This window comes from Catharus ustulatus, chromosome 12, assembly GCF_009819885.2.
Source record: "Catharus ustulatus isolate bCatUst1 chromosome 12, bCatUst1.pri.v2, whole genome shotgun sequence".
NCBI lineage: Eukaryota > Metazoa > Chordata > Aves > Passeriformes > Turdidae > Catharus > Catharus ustulatus.
In genome coordinates, this window is record NC_046232.1 from 13525132 (window position 1) to 13544919 (window position 19788).

A 19788-nucleotide genomic window follows, 5' to 3' on the forward strand; every position below is an offset into this window, starting at 1 on the left:
TAGGAAAGGACTTGTATTTAAATCTCACTGCATGGGAAGTCAGCTGCTGTCACACTGTTGGCCTAATGTTTAAATATCTGTTTAAGTAGTCCCAGCCACATCTAGTAGACCTCCTACATTAAATTGCCACAGGAAGAGCATCTGCAGCCAGCAGCAGAATTGCCTAAAACGTCCATGATAAAATTAGCTCTGGTTCTGTTTTAATTTTGCAACCTCTAAGCTGCTTTAAGCAGGGTTTTCATATTCTTGAGAGAACTTCCAGTCTGGATTTAAGAGAGGCTGAATACAATCCTGCAGCTTAACACTGACAGCTGAGGAAGGGAGACTAAGTACAACTCTAGCAGAGCAAGAAATGAAAGCCCAGATACCTGCTTTAAGAAGGGCAAGGGGCAAAGGGCTGCTTGACCACTTGACTCTAAAAACAAGCCACTGCTTCAGCCTGAAATGAAAACAGCTACCACAACCACTGCTTAATGAGTAACACACCAAGATAAACCCAGCATATGATGGAAGAACCACCTTCTGATCTCCTGCATCCTTGACCTTGCCTGTAGTGGTGTGACAGTGAAGGGGGGGATATTGAGGACTCTGTATGAGGCTGAGCTATGCTAGATTTAGTTCAGACATTTTATTTCCTGTTGCTGAAAACAAAGACCCTCAATAAGAGAAATAATACATCCTACTTGGAAGTAAGTAGTAGATTTGGAGTTCCAAGCTTGTGTCACTCCACGTCCTTGAAGCAGGTGCAGCTCCCCCAGAAGCAAAACAATCACTGTTAAGCACAGGATTCCACCCCTCTTCCCAGCAGGAGATGAACAGCTTTCCTGCAACAGTGTGCCCAGGAAACAAGCTCCACTCAATTCCATCTAGTCCCTCAAAACCTTAAAGGCACCTTACAAACTTCTGATTGCCCGTGCCCTGTTTTAGTTGGATGAACTCACACCATTTTCACGGCTCCCCACTTCCTGTGCAGTCAGTAGACACAGTGGGGTGACTTCCCCAAGATCCTGCTGTGCACAGAGATCACTATCCCAAGGGAAAAAATTCAGCCCTTCCAATCCTATGCACAATTTGTAGGCTACAGCTCAGGCACTGAACCACAGATCCTGATCTCCTCCTGAGGTTAGAACACGAATGTATCACAGGAAACTAAATCACTATTTAATCCATGACTCAGTTTGGTTAGGAGTAGTCTTGAAACTCATCTTCAGTTATTCCAAGTTTCACTTCTCAAGGGCACTTCCCCAGCCAATTCTCTCTGGCTCACTGCAAGTTTGCAGAAAAGGACAATGAAGTCATTCCATCAGCATCTGCTTATCCAGCAGTAGCCAGGAGCGGATACACCAAACCATTCATGAACTACAAAGATGTTCCCAGTTAAATTATATTTCTTCTTTTCTGTACTCTTGGCATTTGGCTAATTAATTAATCTGCTTGTTATTTTCCCACTAAGCTGTGGCAAACTGGATGCAATTAACAGAGGGATCCATTTAGTATCAGGACAAGACACAGCAGGAGCAGGCAGCTTGTTCTGTACCCATTCGCCTCCAGCATCCTTCCTGCAGCCCCCATCCCTCAAGCCAAAGCCAGATTTTGGATTAAAGGACACAATGAAAATTCATCAGTTTATTTTACAAGAAAGCTGTAGAAAAGTGGCAATTCTCCCTCTTGACCTGGAAGAATTGGACCTTCACTGCAGAACTCACTCTAAGCTTCCACTAGCAGAAAGACCAGGCTAGGCTTTGAATGGATGGAAGAAACCATAAATTTTTAGAGTGGTCCTTATTTCCATTGCCATGTGCTTGCATCCAGTCTCCCACCAACACAAGGCAGCTCCAGTTCAGCACCAAACTCCAGTCTTTGTTAAAAGGTGTGCTGTACAGCTGGGATAATACAAAATTTCCCATGCTGGCCTGGCTCCAAACTTCAGCTGAGCAGCTTTTTCCTTGAGTAAGTCCTGCTAAGGCGATGCCTCCTGGAAACCATGATGTGGTATGGAGACAGCTCCTGGTTGGCAGTAATTTGGACAGCATCAGACTCCTCTTCTACAAAAACAGAAAGAAAACATGAAAGCCACAATCTAGCAGAATTCACTGGTGATTTCAAGAAGCCAAATACCAAATGGAGACAACAAGAACTGGAAGTTGCACTTCCCATGTAGCTGCCCTCTCTTCATTGCTACCTTTCCTCCCAAACTTCCCAGTTCAGGCCAAGTTTCTTGAAAGCATGTGAGATTGAGACATTGAACACAGTAGTGTCAGATACAGTCACAGGTTTTCTTTTCAACCCCCAGCACAGCATGATGTTGTTGTTATTAGCTGGAGGCCAGCAGAGAGCCCAGCCTTTCCTCTCCTGTGCTTACCTTGAACACGTCTTCTCCGCACTGGCGGTGGGGACAGCAGTGGAGACTGGGTCAGGGCTACAAGGCTGCTGGCAGAAAGTCCACTCTTCAAGGGTGGAGTGGAGCCTGAGAAGAACAGGGAGATACTGCAGCAAAAACACTCAGCAACTCAAATGTTAAGTCTCACACACAGAGTTTGTGCTACCTCAAAACTGACATTAGTGTGATACTTTATCTGAAACAAACTCTAGGCTGTCACAGTAGTGTTTTAGCATTTGAGAAAGGTAAATGGCAGTCTGGAATCAGCTCTTAGCACATTTAATTTTCTTAGCTGGTTTAGCAGAAAATCACTTCACTTGTATTTAACATGGTAATTCACATTTCCTGGAAGAAAACTGTTACAGCCACAATGATCTGGAAATAAATACAAGGTCTGTAGGTACAGAAAGTCTCTTACAGGCTAAGCACCACTATTATTTCATGTCCTGAATATGGATTAATGTTGCTTCAAGGTTTAGCCTTTTTTCTATGATAATGCTGAGTAAGACACTGCCTCTGTAAACAAATCTTTCCTTGCAAGAGAAAACAGACACCAAAGCTTAGTGCAATGTCTACAGAACAACACCTGCCACAGCTCCCTGTAATTTCTACAACAATACTGGATTAAGTATTTGAAATTCTCAAGGCCTTGTGTACAGAGCTGAACAGCCTGTTTCACCAAGGTTAGCTGAAGTGTCTGTACCCACAACAAAAGCAGAGGCAGTTCAGACCTATACATCTACTGATGCATTATTTCTAGCAAAGGAATCATTCCTGGTAGCATTTTCAAGAGGCCACCACCACAGGCAGAGACAACTGGAGCACCAATAAACACCAACATCCACAGGACTAACCCCACCAAGACTCCAGTCTGAAGCAGCCAAGCTTTACACTTAAGATCTTTTGCTTCAGAGTTGGATGCTGGGCAGAAACAGCCAGTGGCATCAACACAAACCTGAACAAATCACCAGCTGGATGCAACTGGAATCCTCTCTCCTCAAGTTCTCACATTTTGCTTTTAGTTCCTCCAGCCTCCTGCTCTTTCATATTTCTCTGCTCTCTCTTCCATCATTAATACTCCTCATATCCAGTCTGCCTCTCCACATAATTATCTTCATCTCATCTACAAGCCACTCCCCTTTCACCTCACTCTCTCTCAGATAATTACACAGAAAACAATTGTGTTCTTGTTTTAGTCTAACCTCCATTTTTAACCACATCTGAATTTAAATGGAGTGTCTTTCATGCCATTTAATTACCTGACAAAAGGAAGACTTCATCATCCCCTAGACAACTGTGCTGCTCCAGTGTTTTGAGAGTGCACACTCCTTGTTTCTCAGGAAGTACAGAGTCAGTCCTTGATTTACTTCTGTTGCCTTCACCTGTGGATAAGCCAGTGAGATCCAAGCTGCCCCTATCAGCACACGATCTCTTGGCACTGTGATTCTCCTCCTTTTCTGGTGATAGCAAAGTAAAGACTCGCTTCCGAGATTTCAAGCCAAAAGTCCCCATGGCAGAGTCCTCATCAGCCCTTGGTTCAGAGTCACCAGGAGATGCCTGATCCTGCAGCCTGCAAATCCCTTCTAGTTCAAATTCCCCAAGAGTATTTGTTACTTTGGTGCTGCAGTGTTCTGAGATCCTCATCGTTCTCTCTCTGCCTGCTGACACCCGTGTCCGTTCATCAGCGCTCCTCTCGCTCCGGCCACAGCTCACATTAGCAGTGCTGCCTGCTGCCCTCTTCCTCCGAGGCCAGTCCTTGATGGCATCAGGAGTGCTCTTTCCCTTCTGCTTTGGGGAAGGTGTCCGGAGAGCTCCTGCTTCCAGTGGGAACGGGGAGGTGACAGTAGAGGCACAGCTGGTTGGGGTGTACGACTGGCATATGAGGGTCTGTCCTGCACCTTTCCCAGGGGTACTATGGAAAGAACGGCAGCAGGATGGAGAAACACAGGCAGCTGCTAGTTTTCCTGGGTGCTTGCTGCACCAGGTCATAGCAAAATCACTGAAGGGGCTTTCTCCTCCCCTGGGTTTGCTGGCACTTGCTTCAGGTTGAACTTCCAAAGATGAGCAAGAGCCAATTTTCTTAATGCGAAGCTTGGGCAGACCTGAAGCTTGCATTTCCATTTCCACTTCGTACGTCGGTGAGCTGGCAGAAGGAAGTTTGCCACGACTCTCAGGAGTGGAGAACTTGGCTACAGACTGTGGCTCTGCCATGCGAGCTGCAGCCTCCCGCTGCCTCCTGTCTGCAGTGGAGCGCAGGGAATAGGCAGGAGGAGACTTCGGCATGGGAGGCGACGTTTTCAGGGCACATCTGGAGCGTCTCTTGAGATTTGGAGCTTTCAGTCCCATATATTCTTCCCTCAGCAGAGTTCTCGCTTCCAAGTCATCACTAGTTGTTTGCAAATCACTTAAGAAGGACTCACAGGTGTTTGCACCGCAGTTCTCCCCCTTAACTGATGGCTCACAGTCTCTCTCAGCATTCTGTGCATGTTCCTGCCCTCCAGCAAAAGGCTTTGGAGACAAATGCTTTTCCAAGTTTTCCAAGTCCTCCCTTGAAGGAGACTTTTGAGACACTCTATCCATCTGTTTATTTTTCTCCAATACAGAAGTCTTTTCAGTAACTTGGGACTGATGAAGCTGAAGGCTTTCTACAGAACAGTTACCACCACTATCCCGATGACTGTCCTCATTCTCTTTAAGTGTTGCACATGTGAAGCTCTCTCCTCTAGAACCTGGTTCACATTTGGCCTGCTTGGATGTGTGAAACTGAGACCTCAGGGAAGTGCCAGTAATATCTGGAGTCTTTTCAGGAGATGGTTTGGATGCACCAGGCTCCCAGTCAGACTTCCCAGCCTGCACGTGGGAAGCAGAGCAGCTTGTGTTTGTGGAACTTTCACAAAGTGGAGAACTGCAGAGAGGCTCTGGCCTCACAGCAAGCTGAGGTATTTCTGTACTCAGTGGACTGGTACATAACTTTGAACCTGGATCCTTAAGTTTCCTGGGTGTCCTTTTAGGTGCTTCAGACAACTGATCTGACTGCACCTGAATTTCCTTTGTGAGGATCTGCCTCCGAGCACTAACTGGAGATGCTAACTTGGAGAGGGATCTCAAGGAACGCCTTGGAGTCCGAACTTCTGTAAAACACCTTTCTTGGCTGGCAGAGGGGGAAGAAGAAGCAGTTGGATTTGAATCTGTTGGAGGCAATACAGAGGCATTGAGCCCTGTGAACCCTTCACGTTTTGGTGTTTGCAAGACAGGTTCTTTGAAAGGAGAGGAAAGTGTTGCTGCACGACAGTCCTCAGGACTTACATGCTGTAAGTGAACCCTCTTGCTGTCAGCTGGTGCAGATGGAGACTTGACCCTTTGTGCAGAATGAGAAAAGTACTTTCCCAAACATTTAGCTACAGTCTGCTTAGCTGCTGGACTTTTGCCAGGTGTCTTCTCCAGCTTCTGTGGCGTCCTGTGGACAATGCGAGGCGATCTCCTTGGCTTACTGGCAGAATTTAGTGGCTTCTGGGCAAATTTATGAGGTGCTTTTCTAGGAGTCTGCAGGGGAAAAATAATAAATTAAAAAGTATTATCTATCCATCTTTATATTTACTTCCCAGGATTTGAAACATAAAAAACCCATTGGATGAGACTTAACATACACTAAATTTAAGATGAATGGAGGAGAAAATGAGGATGGGAAAAAAGAGAAAGGGAGGTAACTGTTTCTACCTGACATGAGGGAAGCTCCTCTAAGTGTAAGGAATCTTTTCTTGTTCTCCTCCTCCCAGGTGAATGCTTCACTGCAGGACTACACATGTCAATGACTGCACCAAAGAAAAACCTCTTGGGAGTCTGGACAGGGGGGCTCTCTGAATTCTGCTTAAGGCCTATAAAATGGAACAGTACAATTTAACTAATACCAAGTAACATGCCACAATTGTCTGAATCATGTCAGATGTGTGGAAAAGTAGTGTAAAAAGCTCATATCCCTGGCATGTTCTTTTTTAACCAAATGTTAAAGCTTCACCAGAATTATTGTTATTTCCCATTATGAAATTAATATCCATCTGTAGAAAGTGTTCCAAAGGTAAAAAAAGATATAAAGTATCTCAGCCTCTTATTCTATTTATAGCTTGTAGCTTTAGATAGCTCTGGTTCATGACTAAGGATTCTAATAAGTAGAATATAAAGAACTAAGTGTCACCATTTTTAGCTGATAATCCTACTGAGAAAGCCTGCAAAGAAGATCCCATCAGTCATTGCTTTATGCTGCCACACAGTAGACTGAAAGTAAGCTATAGGATTTCTGTCCCATATTCTACAAGGATTTCACTGCATTTAAGGAATGCAGACTGACAATCAGTGGTATTCTGTTAGATGGGCCTGACTGGTTTGTTAAGTTGGCAGTGAATTCATCATAGAAATAGCTGCCTTACCCTCCTCAAAATTCAGATTACCAATTAAAAAATAATTAGTGAGGATGAATTTCTGTCTATGGAAGATATTACATGACAGCTCTTAGCTTCTTACAGTCTCTTGTAGAGCCAAATCAAATCAAACTCAGAGCTATCCATGTCAGCTTTTCAGATCAGCAGTATCAGTCTGCCCAAATCCCACTCAGTACCTTCTACATCCTGTAGTCTACAGCTCTCCTTTTCTTGTCCCTGGTGGAGGTGCTGTGAATTTTTTGAGCTGGGCTGTGTAGTGGAATAGAAAGCACCAGAGCAGGTCCTGTTCAAAGACAGCTGTTTGATGCGTGGGCTTCTCCTCAAACCTGCTTCTGAAAAGCAAGGAGGGACATTGGAGACTGAGCCTTCAGCAATGGGCACATCATCAGGAACAGCTCACAGCTGCAAGGAACATACTCTCAGAAGAAACTTCTCTACAGATACCTATCTCACCCAGGAAGGCAAGCAGTAAAGAAAAGGTTCCGTTTTCTCAAGAATTTGGAATATTTATGCATACAAATCTCCCCTCCTCTAACTCATGATTACTCTCATTCCTCTTTAGCAATTATATGGAAAGGAATGCTGGGAAAAGCCATGATCAAGGCAAGTTACATCCAAATTAAAAGATGGGTTAATGCTCTTGTCTTTTCCCTAGCAATTTCATTTCCCTGCTTGCTCAGACTTGCTGTTTTTTTCTTCCCTTCCAGGGAAAAGGAACAGCAGTAGCCAGCATAAGAGACACTTCTCAGAGCCAGGTGTCTGTTACAGCAGAAATCAGAGCAGGGTCACAGCACAACATGGTGAAGTTACATTAAAAATAAGCATGTGCTGGTTTGACAGTAATTGTAGCAGCTCAGAATCTTGTTCACCCTTCAAGTTCTTCACATTTTTTCATTTAAAAGACTTACTATCTACCCGTCTTTCTCAGCCTCTACTGTACAGGGTGGTTAAAGGAGGGAGCAGCAAGTGGTTCTGTCAGAACAGAACAGAACAGTACAACACTTCTGGACTGACTTCTCATGAATTAGCCAAATCAAAGCATACTCATCTCACAAGCTACAACACAGCCAAACCACCTTCAATGAAAAATCAGTGCTTACCATATATGGCCTTCTCTGGAGATTCTTCTACAATACCAGCATCACAACCTGGATCAGAAGACCTTGAAAAAAACCAGACATTTTGGGCTTAGTATACTGAGCACATTTACAGGAACAGAACTTGCCAGAGACTGAAAAGCAATAGAGAACAAAGACTGTTATATTCTACACCAATATATTGCTTTGTGGCTACTCTAAGTGAACAATTAGTGAGCTCTTTGCCTCCTATTGACATGTAATTAAGTATGGGTAGCTCCCCAGATGCACAGGTAACAGTTCTACCTGAAAAAAAATGCTACAATTCAGCCTGGAGTCCACAAAATATAGCAGGAGCCTTTTCTTCAGAAGCCCTTGAATCAGCAACTGAACCTAAACAGACATTAGCTGCAGGAATCAAAGCAGCTTGGCTTACATGATGAAACAAGCAGTATTTCCCCCCACTTAAGCAATGGCATTTACCCTCCACTGGTTCTCTTACTGCCTCAAGTGAAGATCTTCTTACCCACAACGATACCTGGTAATTCTGCTCATAACCATTAATTAGGCATCCATTAATTAGATAGCCAATACTTACTGAAGAAATTCAGAAAGAACTCACCGGCCTTTGATCTGCTTGTGTAGGAGTCTCCTGGACACCTGCTTGTGTATTGGTGTTTCTGCAACTCTCTTGGTCAATAACTTGCGATGATCTAAAAATAATGCAAGAGCTGTAACATCACACAATTATAAAGCACCTGGAACAAATAAATAAATACAGTTTTGTACAGGCTTAAGCTTGACAGTCAATATAGAATATCTGTGCTGTCTCCCAGCACTCACAAGCTATCATTATTTCAGTCCAGTGTCTACACCTCCCTCCCACTCTCTCAATATTAGTAGTACCATGTCAGACATAGTTAACCTACTGAGATAATTTCATTCTTTGTCTTTATTTCACAGATCCTTTCTCAACCAAGCATTTTCAACTTTAATTTTCTTTATGAGATGTAAAGAGTTCAGTAAAGACAGGTTTCAGCTTCAATACCATCATTATTCACCCTACAAACACCACAGCAATGACTTCCTTTTATTCTTTATTAAAAACAGATCATAATTGCTTCACAGAACTGAGAATGCAAAAACAGGAGTTTTAACAAAAGCTCTTCCACAACAATCCTACATGTACAAGTCATACCCTACCTTTGTTGCCCTCACTGGTGCATTTGTTTTTCAGGCCTTCCACAGCAGATACTGACTGGCTTCTAAGCATCTTTTTCAGCGACCTTTTTGATGGTGAAACTATCTCTTCATTGAAGAGATTCCTCCTTACCTTTGTAACCTCTGTGAGGCAAGAAAAGCAAGACAAGATCAGATTACAAGGAAAAGTAGAAGAAAAAAAAATACAAAGGCAATTTTGTCAGGTCACTAGGGATAAAACAATATACCAGCATGGAAAGACAACTTTTTAGAGGCTAAAAAGCTTTGAAAAGTTGTTCTTTCTGCTACTGGAACATGTCCTCCTCTAAATCCATTCCAACCTTCTCTTCTGAGCTTGTATTATTTACATGATTCCAACAACAAGCTACAACCAGATGCCATGGCAGAAAAGCATACAGTCAGTGTCCCATGTGGAACATCAGGTGCACTACAAAATATCAAAGCACATGTTGGTTCAGAGAACACACGTGAGATTTATTTTTATGAAGTATTTGTGGGGATATATCCTATTTTCAGATATAGTTCATTCTTGTCCCCATTTTCTTTTCAGGACAGAGAAGATGGAAATAATTTCAGGAGTCAAGGTTTTCTTTTGAGGACACGAAATTTAAGTTTTCTGTGTACGAGTACAGAGAATACTGCGATTTTTTTTCCCCTGAAAGTTTTTGCACAACTCAGCAGAAGTTCCTTCAGATTTCCAGCATGCCTCAGCATAGTTTCATCATGGCTCAGTAAAATTTACAGGGACAACATGTGCTGAAGATGCACCTTTCCATGAACAAGACAAGTCAATATACCTTGCACTGTCTCTTTCTGAAGCACAGGCATCTGCTGGGACTTCTCAGTGGCAAGGTAAGAACGTGAGTTCTCCTGAAACAAATGACAAATCAGCCTCAGCAGCAGTGCAATGTTATGTGTAAGTATGAATATTCACTGTAAGCTCTGAACCACACATTATTTCAATTTCTCCTTGGAAAGAATGTGATCTCTGTACATGGCACACTTACTAAGAGAATACAGAGCAAGAGTTTTTGCAGTCAAGCATCACAACTCACAGACAATCCTTCTGGAAGAATTTTACCTTTTTGATGGGGTTCTTGGCTACCTTGGGAACCTCAATTTGACGCAAGTTCTGTGGTGCTTCTGTCATGCTCCTGTGTCTGGCTAACACATTATTCCTTTAGAAAATACATAAAAATTAAGTTAAATTAAGATCAAAAGCACAGTTATCAACCTACTGACAATTAAACTTAGGTATGACTCAAGAGATAGAAAGCGTTTACCTAAATTCAAATTGCAAACTACATTGATACCTCACTTACTACACTTACTACTGGGATATGATTTGCAATATGAAAAGCAATTCCTCAGTTGGTATTGGAATTCATTCACTATTTGCTAATATGAACACAGAATCCCCAGCAGAGAGATCTCCAGTAAAACACTTCTAACTTTAACAACATAGATCAGCTACTGCACAGCATAATATGCTTTTCCTCTCATGGAAGATGCTCCTGAAATCTACTTTTGCATAAGATACAAATACAGAACAAAGACTGTGCTTTTTATAGTAAACAAAAAGCTGTCTCCTGTTTGGAGTTACTACCTTCTCTTTTTGGCAGATCTGGTGCGCAGCTCCTCCAGCTGATCACTCTCACTGCAAACAGCACTGGGAGTTAAGATGGATGATAAAGAGGGAGGAAGGCCTGGAGATTTGCTATCCAGAGTCATGGAGTCATCACTGAAGAAGTCTGAAGGCAGAACTGATGCCAGCTTCGGAGGTATTTGTGTACCCAGACCATAATAAATATCTCCAAGGGTCTTTGGTATAGAATTCATATACCTGGAGCATCAGAGAAAACCACATGAAATAAACCCCTCCTCAAAACTGTTGGTATTTCAAAGCCAAGGTGTAAACTAAATCCTTAATCTTACATGCCAATTTAAAAACAACAAACTGAATATCATAATATGGGTTTTTTAATTAGTTTACTTGCTTACCAGCTACTTTTTCTTTAACCAAAATATAAACATAATAAAGAGAACACATCTAAATTTCTGAGAATTACAAAGATGCAGTAAATCAAAGCTGCTGATTGCTATCTACTCACAGACAACATTTGACCCAAACCATAGTCCCCAGCAACACATAAGTCATGCTAAATAACTTACAATTCTAATATTTCCTCTAGGAACTTTGTAAGATAGGCTGGGTCTTCAGTCAGACACAAAATGCGCAGCATATCTGTCACCTGGAAGGGAAAGTCAGGTGGCAAAATGGATTAAGGTGTGACAGCTGCAGCAGCAGATATTTTAGTACGGAATATAAAGTGTTAGTGTAAAATCAAAGGGAAAGCAGGTTCCAGGTGTGCATTTCTAGTGCCATGCAGGAACACAACCTGGTTTATACTTTACTTGCCTCTTCTAAGAGCTGCTCCATTTCCTCAGCGTTGCTTTGCAGCGAAGGGCACTGCAGGCACAACTCAAGGCGCAAAAATACCTGAAGTCGGCACCTAAGAAAACAAGCAATTATCCACCACCTCTTTTTCCAAGGGAAACAGCAGATTTACTGCAAAAGGTGTGCTCAAACAAGCAATGGGAAGGGAAGTGGTTCCTTTTGACAGCAAAATTTAGTTAGCATTTAATTTTGGTGGCAAGGGAGATGGCTCATTCCAGATACAGGCTGCAGTGCTTATCACACACAGCACGGGTATGTTTGCATTTAATGAAATGGTTTTACTGCAACCACAGAGTCCCCTTGAAATATTTGCCCCACGTCAATACTTTTCCAGTTGTACAAAAAAGCCACCATTAAAAACTGCTAACCAACTCCACAGTATCTCAGAAGCTGAAGTAAATACAGTGTCTCATACTCTCTGACTTTGGTCTCCTTCTGTGAGCCATGCTGTTGTCTGAGCATTTTGCTGGTCTTCAGGAGATGGTTTCTGACTCTTCCCACACAGGCCACCTGCAGACACATAATGACAGCAAGAACTTCCAAACTGTTCCCTGTCTGCAGGGCACATTCTTCCCTTGTCCCCAAGTTATTTCCCCAGCCTATTCTTTTGGAAGTAGTTCAGTTTTTTCCTTTTCTTTCAAGGAAAGGAATTATTTTTCCTTTCAGTAGCAAAGTTATAACAGAACAAATTAGAGTTTGAAATCAGAGGTCTTTTGCTCATAGCTTCAGGTCTTCTTCACTCTGGATCCACTTTGGATTTGTCTCTCACGGTGTTTTTGTTAAATTAATCACAGGTTTACCAGTTTTGGTTTCAGATTATTGTAAGCCTATAAATAGTGCTAAAGATTGCAAGAAATACCTTGAAAAATTTCTCTTTTCTGGCAAAGCCAGGCCTATATTTGCCATGTAATGCATAAACAAAAGATGCACCTTCTTTAAAATACGGTTTGCAAGAATGTATTTTTCAAAGTACTGTCTTTGAAATTAGGATTTGTAAGGAGATCAATGTAAAGAAAAGATGCCTTGCAACACTTAGAAAAGTTGTAAATTGATAACTGGATTTTCCTATATTTTACAAGCATCCAGTTTCTCACTATTGAGTGCTCGCAGATAGAAGCAGTCAGTGACCATGGTGCAACTCCATGTAAAACTTGAGGGAACATGAAGGAAAGGTTGTCCAAAATAGTAAAAGTTCTAACTTCCAGATTAGTAACAACCCTGTCCACAGGCTCTTACCCACCTCTTTCTCTTTGACATCTGGTATTTTCAAGAACCTTTTAATGGCCATGATCATATTCTGGGCACACACAGATGAGGGAATTCCCTCAGCAACAGCCTTCTGATAGCTTGAGGTCAAGTGGGACTGCAGCTCCTCCTCTGTTTGGAAATCTGCAAGGAAATGGTCTCCCTTAACTAAATGTATGTTCACCATACCTCACTGATAAAATACTCAACCCAGCTGAAGCAGGAAACAGAGGAGGTAATAATAAATATTTCCTCCAGCAATGATGCATCCAGACTACAGCACACTAACAGAGCAGTCCCAGGTCAAGGCCTATGACATATCATAAGCTAAATCAATCGTATAATCAATCAAGTTTGCTTAAGGTCAGCAAACTTTCATACTGCAGCAGTCAAGAAATGCCCATTATTTCTGCTCAATTAATAAATAGGACATTTCCAGTTATACCTTGATGAGTGCTTCCCTCTATTTCTTTTGGTTAAAAAAAAAAATTAAAAGTAAATCCTTATTGCTTTTTTCAGACGGATACAAGGCAAGAAACTAACCCCAGAAGCAGCTGTAACACTAGTTTGTAAAGAATCAGAAACTAAATGGCAGAGGAGTGGGAAAAAATGTCTACTCTTTGCCATACTGAAGATACAGAAATTCAAACACTGATCTACTTCTTGGTACTGAATACTCCATTATTATCCTTTGCTTTCCCTTCCATAAAAATCCTCTACAACTCCTATATCAGGATATCAAGAGACCATAAGGACATATCAGGACAGAAAGATAACAGGACTTAACACACACCAATTGATATTTTAAGTGCTTTTGCCTTTCCTTCCACCTTTTCATCCAATCTTTTTGCTGAAAGCTTCTGTGGAACCTTCTCATTCACTGCTGGTGGCACAGCATCAGGCTGAAACTTCTGAGCTTTCACATTCAGTCTTGCTGCATTGAGCATCTGCAGGGATCTGGGCATGGTCTTCATCTTCTGCCTGACTGGAGTTCGGGGAACACCACCTGCAATGCCACGAGAGAGAGATCTACCATCAGAAACACTGGGGCAGGAACTCCATCCAAGGTAGAGAACAACATTAAATTCTGAATTATTGTGAACTTAGTAACCTCCTAGAGGAAAACATGACCCAAAAGGCTGGTATTTCTTCATTAAATCAATGTATAGGCAGTGTAGCAGGCAGCTGCTTCTCTAATTAAAAAGCCAGGTGCCTACTGCTCTGCATAAGAACTTACATAGGTTTAATCAGAAGTTATATATATAGGCAGCAATCTTATGTCACAGAAATAGAAACAGCTGACAGAGTAGGACTTGCAGATACATGAGGCTATGGTAAAGTCAACTGTAGTTAGTGTAGAAAAATGCAATGATTAAACTCTTCTAGAAAAAAGTGTTTTATTTCTCTAATTAGAACAAAATTGAGAGGTTGCAATATTTACTAGTAGTTGGAGCAGTCCCTGTTTCAACAGCCAATTAAACTGCAGAGCTCTGCATGCTGCTTTTAACAGCTTTGTCAGTCACTGCACAGCCCTGAATTACAATAATTTGGGTTCTGCTACAGAACAAACCTAATACTAATAAGTAAAGGAGACTGTCCCTAAATTTAAAAAAAAAAAATCTAAAGCATGGTACTACTTAAGAGTACAGATCTCTGGAGTTCATGCATCATCCTTGATTGACAACAAGCTCATATAATCCAGAAGCATACATACGTCTTTTTTTGTTATTTCCTGGTCCAGCTGCAGCAGAGGTCTCATTGAATTTTCTCTGGTACAGCTCAGACAGACTTTCTGAGAGCTCCACCTCAGATTGGTCTGCATCATCCTTCCTGTTAGCACAAGGAACCTGAAGGAGCCTATATGAAAGAACAATACCATTACCAAAAAAAGGTGGGAATAGGAGGCATATCCCTTCTTTCCTGTGGACAGAAACAAGGCTTTGCTAGATTCCAGTCTGCAGCAATACAGTGCACACTAGCAACTCTTCTAGCACCTGTACCTCAAGAAAACCCAAATGCTCTCAAAATGCTGGAAACAAGCATTACATTAATGTACAATGGATGTGGCACAGACCTGTAGTACAAACTAAATGAGCAGCGTTGTGCTTTCTAAACTACCCTGCATTAAGCTCTTTTGTTTCACTCAGAAAGCTCTTTGAAGAAAGCAAGCTTATTCATTCCAAATAAACACCAACTGTGAGAATACAACCACATCTTCAGTATCTTGCACTGGATCTCACCATCCCATAAAAGCTGAAATTGTCATTTCCCAGTAGCTTAAGGTTATTTTAAATGACCTTTATAATTCCTGAAACTACCAAGATTTTAATCCATGCAAACTGATACCCAAACATCCTGTTCCCAGTTTATTTTATCTAATTACCCCACCAAGAGACAGGCCACCAGTAAAATGAATACAGAAATAAAAGCAGCAGAGGGGCACTTAATTCTAGAACTCTAAGCAATGCTACAGCCATACTCCCTCAAAAGGAAGCAGAAATCCTTGATTATTGCTCAGAGACATTCAGAAAAATACCTGAATGATTCCATCAGATCTGAGCTTGCTCCACAAGCATTGGATGCAGGATACCACGCTTCTAGCACTGAAGGATGCCAGCCCCCTGTATGGGACAGCTCCCGTTGGACCCACTCTGGCACTGGAGCTTCTTCTCCTGTAAGCACACACATACACAAAAATTACAAAAGCTGAACTAAGTGGCAGAAGGTCCCAGCCTTCAGAAACCCTGAGACAGAGGTTCACAGAGGTTGATCCTGGAGAGACAATTTCATAGCCAATACATTAGAAGATGAGAAGATTCACTCTAACACAAAACACACATGTAAAAGCAGCCTCCTTGCTGCAGTTCCACCCATCGGCTTTACTGGCCAGGGATGGCCCATGTGACACATTTTAGGAAGCCTCTTTCTAAAAGCATGTTCTCAGGCACATGTAGCTGTGCTTTATCTGCAAGTTAATGGAAACTAACACTCTGTCAATAAAACAAAGCCACACCCACACAGATTTCTTCCTGCATCACATCACAAGGCCTGAGCTACAGATGACTTGATGAACAAGTCCCAATTATGAGACTCCTCAAGGAGAAAATCATTAACTTTACATTTTTTCCACTGCATATTTGGAGATGATCAAATGATGGCCAGTTTTGCATTTCCTGACACCTACCCAGACTGGTCAGAGAATCTTCCACTGACATGTCAATTTTACTCAACACACTATTCACAATTTCTGGCAGGTGAGTAGCACAGTCTTGGGAAGTATCTTCCACCACAGCTCCTTCAAGGCTGCATCCCTGAGTGTCAGCAATCTTCTCAGGACCAAGCACAGTCAGAACTGCAGTATCCTCAGAAAGCGGTGACAGAACAGCAGTGCAGGGGCACCAAGTCTCAGACAGAGATACTTCAGCAATCTGCATTTTAGAAGAAAAAAAAAGGGAAAATGAGTTTACATTATCTAGAAATACAGAGACCTAAGGAGCACAGATACTTTCAGGCAGGTTATAGAGTTACATGATCTCAAAAAAAGGTTCTGAATTTTGCTTCAAACCAGCAGTTTGCAGTGCAGTGTCTGTTATTGTCTTCACAACCTGACAGTGCCACCCCTTTTGTCACAGTTCATTTCAGAGCAGCTATCAGTTTAAGGCAAAGAGGACAATTTACCATGTGCAGTCCTTCAGCCACCAGACTCCTCAACAGCTGCTGAAACAGAGACCTGTTACATTCTCCCTGCTCAGCCTGTGAGCTCTGCAGTATCCAGCTCTCTGTGAGGAAGCGGCCAGCCTGTGCCAAGCTCCAATCTGTCAAGCTTCCTTTCAGGAAGATGCTGACTGGACACTGTAGTTGTCTTTGGCTCATGGCAAGAGGTACGAGGATCACAGCACAGCTTTTCTGCTTCTTTCCTCCTGTACAAGCATAGGATAAAATAAAAGTCAGAAAGCAAGCAAAAAGGATTCTCCATCTAGGTGAAGAGATAACTTCAATGTCAAAAAAGTGAGTTCCAAGATTAAACAGAGAATATACTCTACAGTAAGTGTGCTACAGAACTGACCTTCTTCCCACACTCTCAAGCAGCTGAGTGCATGGAAGCACCACTAAAGAAAGACCCCATGCACACTGCATGTTGCTTTACAGCTAATCTGCTTTCTTTGGAAGGGGTTTTTACTGTGTTCTTGTTTTAGTTAAATTGAATAATTGCATGAGAAAAGGGAGTACACCTCTATAAGGGGTAACCAGCAAAGAGCTCTTCATCCAAACTTCTGGGAGTATGGAAAACTGAAAAGGCTAAATCAGAAAACACAGGCTCAGAGTTTTCATATCAGAAGTAGAGCACAAGCAGAACTTCAAAAGAAAAACATCTAGGCTTTTAAATATGTGAAGTTACTTCTACAAACACTATTCACAAAGGAAGCTCATCAAGGACCCTGCATAGAGATCAGTTACTACCATACACACCTATGTTTTTTTTTATTTTATTTTATTACCTGTCATGCTGAGAAACAATGTTCCTTCTTGCTGGGGAAACACTGATCGATACACAGATGGCCTGGAGAACAAACAGTTCAAAGTGGCATCCAGGGGCAGAAGCGTGGCCCAAGGCACAGCCTGTGGCACTGGGAACCTGGAGTTCCCCAGGAAGCCAGGAGCAGCATCTTCCCTGGGGTGACTCACACAGTGCACCAAGGTTTCTGCTGGCAAAATGGTGCCTCCCATCTGACAAATCACTTCAAACATTGTCCAGTAGCCACCATGATCCGGGCATTCGATCAGCTGAAATAAAAGCAACAGAGAGACCTCAAGTTAAGGTTGGCAGTGAGAGAGCTTTCATGCAAACAAATAAAAATTGTGCTTTTTCAGAAAAGCTGGCATATGAAACATATCCATAGCACCTAAATACGGTTCTTTCTGAGTGGTTTTATCAGCCTTCATAGAAACCTAACAAAGTAAATGCTATTCCCAGTGAAGTAAAAGCTACCAATATTTTCAAGCCATTTTTTAAATCTGGTTATCTACAACTATCAGGCTGCTTAGCTGCAATTCTGAACAGTTGTAACACCCCTCTAAGTCAAAGCACAAAACATCCCATCAATAAACTGTGCAGCTACTCCACTGCAGACCTATCTCAGCCTCCACGTGGATGACTCCATTCCAGATTTCAGTCCCTTGCTGAAGATTATGAGGCAGTAAGTGAAACCTGGCACGGTTCCCTACCACCCAAAGATTACTTATACCAGGAAGCAGCGTGGCAGATGTCCCACTAGTGCTCATGATACCGAAAATAACAAGAAAAGAGCTAATGTAGATATAGCAATAGCAGTAGTTATGCTAAGGCTTAGAAAGCAGCAGTTCACAAGCAGGCCCTGGGAATGTACTAAGAACCACAAACTGATAATTAAAGGATCTAGTAGGGCATGCAGAACACAGCAAAATAAATAATTAAAGGATCTAGTAGGGCATGCAGAACACAGTAAAATAAATAAATGATAAAGGTTAATGTATAATCAATGATAAAGGGTTCTGGTGGTGGGATGACAAGCAAGGGGGATTAAAGGGGGGTAACCTATAGTTTTGAGTAGACAAGCGTGTAGAATTTATGACTTTATAGAAATAATATCTATGAGATTTACGTAACTGTATTGTCTTGAAGAATATATGCTATTGTACTATTGTATGTAAATCACTTTGTAAAGGATATAAAAACCTGTCGGAAAAGGGGTATGGTGGGCTCTGACTTTGGACACTAGTCCTCAGACCCCAGGGCCCTCAATAAAGCACCGCACTAAACAACCTAGTTGTTTCGTGTCTCTCTGTCGGGCAACACTCACAGCTGAAAGCTGTGCGGTTTAACCTCGTTACCTGAGCCCAGTCCGCAGTGTCCACCCAGAACAGGGTGATTTTCTGTTCCACAAGTAACTCCTGGACACTTTTGGGCAGGAGTTTCTCCGCAAGCTCCTGGGCCGTGGGCGGCTCTCCAAGGGAGGAGGGGGCGTCGTTCCCCGACACGAACTGCCGGAGCTCCCTCCGCGAGTGCGGGCAGGGGGAGAACAGGAACACGGCGTTCACGAAGCCCTCGGGCGGCGCCTCCGGGGGCTCTGGGGCGGCCAGCCCCGTCCTGCGGCTCCTGCGGGGCGGCTTGGTGGGGGACGCGATCTCCGGGCGGTCCCACTGGAAGTCGAGCAGCGTCTCCTTGAGCCCGCTGTGCGTGAGGGCAGCGCGCGGCGCGGGGCCGGGCAGGGCGGCGGGGGCCCGTGCCCCGAGCCGCTCCGCCAGCTCCTCCTCGAACCGCTCCCAGGCGCGGGGCCCCGGCGGGCGGAATCCGCCGCCCCGCGAGGCGCCGCCGCGGCCGCCGAGCGAGTCGAAGAAGCGGAAGGCCCAGCGGAGGCGGGAGAGGCCGAAGCGGCAGCCCAGGAGGGTGAGGAGGCGGAGGGCGCCGCGCTGAAGCCGCTCGCGGCACGCCGGGCTGGCGGTGTCCAGCAGGAACACGGCGCTGTGCGAGCACGACATGGCGCGGACCCCTCACGCCACCGCCGCCATCGCCCGCCCGGTACGGCCGCTCGCGCCCTCGGCTAGCGCGGGTTCCCATTGGCTGTCGCGGAGCGCCTGCCACGCCCACTCCCCGCGCCTCCCTCTCCCATTGGCGGAGAACGCGGAGCGGGAGGGCGGAGTGGCGCGGCGGCGAGAGGGGTGCTCGCTGCTGATTGGCCGGCCGCGCTGCCAGCGCTGCCATCCCATTGGCGGGGAGCAGTGACGGAGGAGTGGGCGGGGCCAGCGCGCGGACCGAGCCGATTGGGCGCCGCCACTGGTTTAAAATTTAAAGCCGGTAGGGCGCGCGGGGCGATGACGTCACTGTGTGCGGTATGACGTCACCGGGCGGGGCGGCCGTGGCGGCGCTCGCCGGGCACCAGGCGGGACCGGGGACTGAGCTGTGACCGGCCCGGTGCTGCCCGCCCTGCACCC

General features: G+C 43.9%; 1 protein-coding gene across 1 annotated transcript; it reads right to left on the reverse strand.

The window, feature by feature from the left end:
- Positions 1–1611: 1611 nt before the first annotated feature.
- Positions 1612–19355, reverse strand: TICRR (TOPBP1 interacting checkpoint and replication regulator). The gene is made up of 22 exons (XM_033070602.2): positions 18688–19355; positions 17316–17601; positions 16495–16736; positions 16001–16244; positions 15353–15488; positions 14531–14673; positions 13610–13822; positions 12812–12960; positions 11987–12081; positions 11533–11626; positions 11286–11365; positions 10720–10956; positions 10195–10291; positions 9911–9983; positions 9096–9236; positions 8515–8605; positions 7917–7978; positions 6993–7148; positions 6098–6255; positions 3640–5923; positions 2363–2467; positions 1612–2045 (listed from the first exon to the last, which is right to left on the reverse strand). Exons 1-22 carry the CDS (start codon positions 19333–19335, stop codon positions 1927–1929), a joined length of 5853 nt encoding a protein of 1950 aa, XP_032926493.1. The 5' UTR covers positions 19336–19355; the 3' UTR covers positions 1612–1926.
- Between the last annotated feature and the right edge of the window lie 433 nt (positions 19356–19788).